Source organism: Salarias fasciatus, assembly GCF_902148845.1.
Source record: "Salarias fasciatus chromosome 23 unlocalized genomic scaffold, fSalaFa1.1 super_scaffold_20, whole genome shotgun sequence".
In the NCBI taxonomy this organism is placed as follows: domain Eukaryota; kingdom Metazoa; phylum Chordata; class Actinopteri; order Blenniiformes; family Blenniidae; genus Salarias; species Salarias fasciatus.
The window spans coordinates 7,446,985-7,452,533 of NW_021941230.1; the positions used below are offsets into that span (position 1 = coordinate 7,446,985).

Below are 5,549 nucleotides of genomic sequence, written 5' to 3' on the forward strand. Positions count from 1 at the left end.
CAGAGCCCAGCAGGAAGGTCAAGTTGTTGGCTAGGGCGAATGTCTGGTTGCTGCTAGCATAACCGCGATCCAGGAAGCTCGCCATGTGCCTGTCTCTCTCAGACGGCAGCTTGGGCTTGCCACCAGGCCAGGCTGAGGATCTGGGGAGAAGTCTAACGGAGTCCTCTTTGACAGGCACTCCGGAGACCGGTGGCCAGCCATCCACACAGCAATACTCATGGTAGCCTTTCACCGTGCCCTTGGCGGTGAGCGGCGTACCCCAATGTTTCTGAACGTGCGCTTGGAATGATGACACGGTCGGACATAGCACTGCAGTCCGGGACCGAGTCCGTGACTGTGTTGCTAGCCCCAGTGCGAAGTCGCGCTGAACCGGCTCCAGAGGCCGGTGCGCTCGGCGGTGGACGTGAAGAGCCCCGCGAGGTGTTCCACAGGCTCGCAGGGGGTGTCCTGGCAGCTGGCGCGGGACACGGTGGAGACAGAGTTGTCCTAGTGAGTCGAGCTCCTCGACACCGAAGCGCTGCTGCTGCTGCCACTCATTTCGGCCCATTCGTAGGCGGCGGGAGTGGCGGTGTCCTCATGGGCGGGAACCGGAGAGGTGTCGCCCATGAAGGCCGCTCGCCGCTGAATTTCTTCGAGCGGCAGAGCAAGGCAGGCCAGGCAGGAGGACCACTGGCGGCGATGCTGCCAGCCGAGGCAGACGAAGTAGCGCTTATGACGATCCTGCTCGGCGAGCAGAGCGCCGCAGGAGCAGCAAGTGAATGGTACGACGCCCGTTGGCAACTGGTCACGGGCTGGAGAATCCATTCATTTCCACACCCGCGCATTCAAGGCGCATTCCAAACAACACAACAGGTAGGCAACGATTATTTTTAATAAACTGGTTTCTTCAACACTGCCCGCCTGGAATGTGCGGGTATGGAAATGAGCACTTCCGCCAGTGCGGAAGTGAATTAACGCCGCACCACCTGCCGCTGATGGTGTAGGCGAACGAAACAAGTGCTCCCGCCACCTGCGCCCCGCCCCGCTCCACCGGCCGCTACTGGATACAGCCATAGAGAGCCCTGATCTTTCAAAGGCAGCTTTTAAACTAAATGGAAGTACAGACCTCTATTGAAACACTATCAACAGTTAGATACCAAATTCGACTGGTTTCTTTTATCATATTATCACACGACATTTGAATAAATTAATGGAGTGTTTCCTGTTTGTAATTTGATCTGTCAGTTGTCCATTTATTTCATTAATCACATGTTCAGTTTTATAATTGAACATGCTTCTTAAAATTCCGTTATGAGGGGATCCAGGTTCTTTGACATATTTAAACTTTTTTTTTTTTTTTTCAAAAGTAAAGCAATAGTTATTGTAGGAACCATTTATCATTTCTTTAATTGACCACCAGGGGGAGCAGGAGGAGTGAAGGAAAATCTGGAGCGCACAAATGATTAGCTGGAGGTGTGTGCAGAGAGGGACAGCAAACAGTCTTTCAATCATGTTGTTTGGCGGGTTGCACCATGTCTGAGCGGCGTGTGTGCCCTTATTTGTCTGGTTTTTGGAAGTGGATTCATGCACTGAAAATAAATGGGTCGCAGCACCCAAACGGAGGAAGTGTGTGACTCAGTGATTGACTCGCTGTGCGGACACGCGTCCAAGACAATTCCCCCTCTCCACCCTCAGGAACTCAATGTGTACGAGCCCAGATAGGGAATGGGACAGGTCATACAGTTATTTTACTAAGTAACTAGTTAGCAGCAGAAAACAAATCTGCTGTAAAACCAGGAAGAAAATATTCTTTTTTTTTTTCTTAAAGGTGCATTAAGGAGTTTTTCAACTTTAAAAATGCTTATTTTCCACCATAAATATGTTACACATTTTTAATGATGTGTACAATGTCCCCTGACATATTCATTGCAAGTACCGCTAACAACACTAAATTGTCTTTTGAAAGTTGCAGTGCCGGTCTGGCACCAGAATTTTTTTGCTGAGAATTTGAAAGGAATGACGTAATGCACGCTCCGGCTGCCCTGGTTGAGTTAAGTTTCGTTTTGTCCGCCATTACTCCGCCAGATGGTTAGTGAGCAACAATTGAGCAGGAGCTTCCAGAAAGTAAGAAAAGACTGGCTTCTAGCACTGCCACAGCTCCAGCACAGACTCCACCAGGTACTGAAAGACCGAGGAAGGAGTTCCCCTCTTCCGTGCGCGCAAGCGACAGGCACAAGTTTTTCACTAAGCTGCATTACGCCCAAAACCTGCAGGGGGTGCTGTTTCGCATAAAACATGCAAACTCCTTAATGCACCTTTAAAGTCAACAAAACATACCTGAGCAGGTGAGTTTCAGGCTGTGAAAGAAGTGGTATGATCCCACACAGTTCCACAGATCAGATTGAGATTGAACACATCCTGGGAAGATTCTCCACATAGATTGATGTGACACATTTGTTGGTTGTACAGAGACAGTAGAGCCACAGTTCAGATGTTCACAGATGAGAGCTGCTGTCTTCACCATGAAGAGATAGTATACCACAGGTCTCTGTTCACCAAGATATTTCAGCTCCAGACTTCCTGCACAGCGACTGGCTCCTCCCACCAACCTGAACTCATCGACCCCTGAACCCAGAGCAGAGAGAGAAGAGTGAGAGGATGAAGTGAGTGTGAAGAGAAGAGGTGTGAAAGCTGCAGCTCCTCTTCTACCTGAGCAGGTGAGTCCAGCAGCTTTACCAGGTGAGCAGCTGCTTCTAGCTGAGCCTGAGCTTCTACAGTCCAGCAGAGCAGACTCATGGCCTCCACACTGGAACTCTGGGCTCCACCTGGGAGTCTGCACGTCTCCATAGAGCACCCCCTGCAGGACTGAAGGAGCCCCACAGCCCAGCTCCCGACACACCACCTGTGCATCCTGCAGGTCCAGGTCTGCTTCACACACTGAGGACCAGGTCTGGTCAGACGGGTTAGTCTTCACCTGCAGTCTGCCTGAACAACGACTGGATCCATTCAGCAGTCGCACCGAGTCTGAACACAGGACAGGAGGTCACTGTACCTACAATCCCATCATAAACACTGCAGCTACAACCTCACACACATGCATTGCAGCTAAAACCTCAAAAAGCATTGTACCTACAACCTGAAACACTGTAGCTACACTCTGAAACACAGGAGCGAAGACAGGATCAGAACACAAACCATGTTTTACAACAATTTTTCCCTGTGACACTGAAACTGATGATAACTGAGATGGAAACATCACACACACACACACACACACATTTGTATTTCTATCTTTGTGAGGACACTCATTGACATAATGCCTTTACTAGCCCCTAACCCTGACCCTTATCCTAACCCTAACCCAAACCACAACAATGCATAGCCCTAAATAACTGTTTTTGCACTTTTACTTTTTTCAGTAACAACAGCATGGTCAAGAAAACACTGTTTCCTCTCATTAGGACTGGAAAAAGGTCCCCACAAGGCACATCGAGCAGGTTTTCCTGTCCTTGTGGGGACATTTGGGCGCGCGCACACACACACACACACACACACACACACACACACACACACACACACACACACACACACACACACACACACACACAAACACACACACACACACACACACACACACACACACACACACACACACACACACACACACACACCTTCTTATGGACAGTTGAATTGTTTTCATTCTTCAGCTGCAGCATCTGGTCCTCTTTCTCTTTTGTATCTATTCTTTATTTCACTCCTGTTGAGTGTCTTTAATTCTATTTTTGATATGAATCTGTTAACTTGACTTCAACAGAAACTCCTCACATGAAAGCCTGTGTGCCTGAGCTGTGTATTTATGTGAACAAATGGAAAATAAAAACCTTGAATCTTTAATGATCAATTCTAATGTCATGTTTCAGTAAAAGCTTTATGTCTGAACTCACCACGCCGACAACATGTAGTTAATGAAACCACACTGGCCTTACCTGAGCACCTGAGATTAATGTAATCGGCAGAATCAAAGGACCAGAAGCAATTCTTCAAATCTGACAGAGACTTGAAACATTTATATTCAACACTCCACGCAGATCTGCTTGATGACCCAGATGTTGTATTGATGAAAACAGCAGAGCCACAGTCCAGATGTTCACAGACTGCAGTTGATAACTTCAGGTTCCAGAAATTGTTGTCCACTGGTCTCCATTCTCCGAGGTGCTTCAACTCCAGTCCACCTGAACAGCCAGAGCTTCCTCCCACCAACCTGAACTCAACATCAGCCTCTGAGCAAAGAGCACAAAGTCAGCAAGAACAAAGATTCACTTTCTTTCTTCATCTTTGAGGACTTTCTTTACCAGCTGGATGGTGTCTGTCTTCCAGATGGACTCCTGTGGGGAAACAGAGAGTTCAATATTCATCAGGTTTCAGTGATTCTCACTTCTGATCATGCAGCTTGAGTTCAGTGTCAACATTCTAGTGAAATATGTTTGATCTGAAGATGAGCTGAAAATATGAAGAGTCCAGCTCAGGTTAACAGCATCCAGACTGGGCCAAGAGAGGTCAAAGGTCAAGAACAAACTGAGAAACAAAACACTTCACTCCAGACATGACAGTTGTTCTCAATCACTTTGGTTCATTCCTCACATCACTTTTTACTTTTGCAAAACAGTGAATGCATTTCTCAAAACAATGAGTGCAAAAAGTTAAACTGAGTAGAAAACCTGCAAAACGTGTCACTTATTCAAAATGGAAAGTTCATTCCTCAAAAGCAAGTTGTCCTGCCGCTTATCAGAGCATATCAGCCTTCATAGGGCCCAACGTACGTTTCCTCCTTCATCCTGCACAGACTTCATTACCCATACTGCCCTGGGCTTCACCACAGAAGTGCGCATGCCTCCTTTGAGCTGCCTGCAGTAAGCATGACAGTTCATCTGGACTGACAGGACATGAGCAAACTTTCATGTTATCAAACGAGAAACTGCTGCTATGATGACAACAAATGACTGAATGTGGAGGAGGCTGAACTGACTGTTGAGCAAATGGAAAAAGTCATGAGGGAAATGCACCAAAGCCACTGGGAAAAACTGTTATGAAGAATGTAAAATCGGTCAAATACTACTGTTTATCTTGTTTTCTGATGACATAGATATTTTCTGTCCAGGGAGAATTTAGAGCAGCTCTGAGGAAATCAACTCAGAACTGAACACATTCAAAAAGTGTTTTGATTCACTCAAACTCTCAGTAAATGTATGTTGTTTGGAAGTCATTAGGGGAATATAGAGACTCTAAAGTTCTGACAGAAGGTGTAGAAGTAGACAGAGTTCCAGAAATCAAGTTTCTGAGGGTGAAAATCAACAAGAAGATCTGTTGGAAACCTCACAATCAAATAAGCTGAATCCAAAATATCCACAAGTCTTTCAGTCCTCAGCAAAGCAGAATCCTTCCTATACAGCAAAGCTCTCCAGATGAGATATTGTTCACTGATACTGTCGTACTAGAACCACTGCCTGGAAGTTTGGAGCAACAGCTCCAAATCCTCACTGCAGAAAAGAGCCATCAGGATGATCCATGAA

General features: G+C 46.7%; 1 protein-coding gene across 1 annotated transcript; it reads right to left on the reverse strand.

Moving 5' to 3' along the window:
- Positions 1–486: 486 nt before the first annotated feature.
- On the reverse strand, positions 487–4,236 carry LOC115383618 (scavenger receptor cysteine-rich type 1 protein M130-like; the record flags this gene model as incomplete). The annotated part of the gene is made up of 5 exons (XM_030085750.1): positions 487–780; positions 2,447–2,604; positions 2,689–3,003; positions 4,007–4,017; positions 4,148–4,236. Coding segments are annotated over 5 exons (867 nt in total), but the record flags the coding sequence as incomplete, so codon positions are not given.
- Between the last annotated feature and the right edge of the window lie 1,313 nt (positions 4,237–5,549).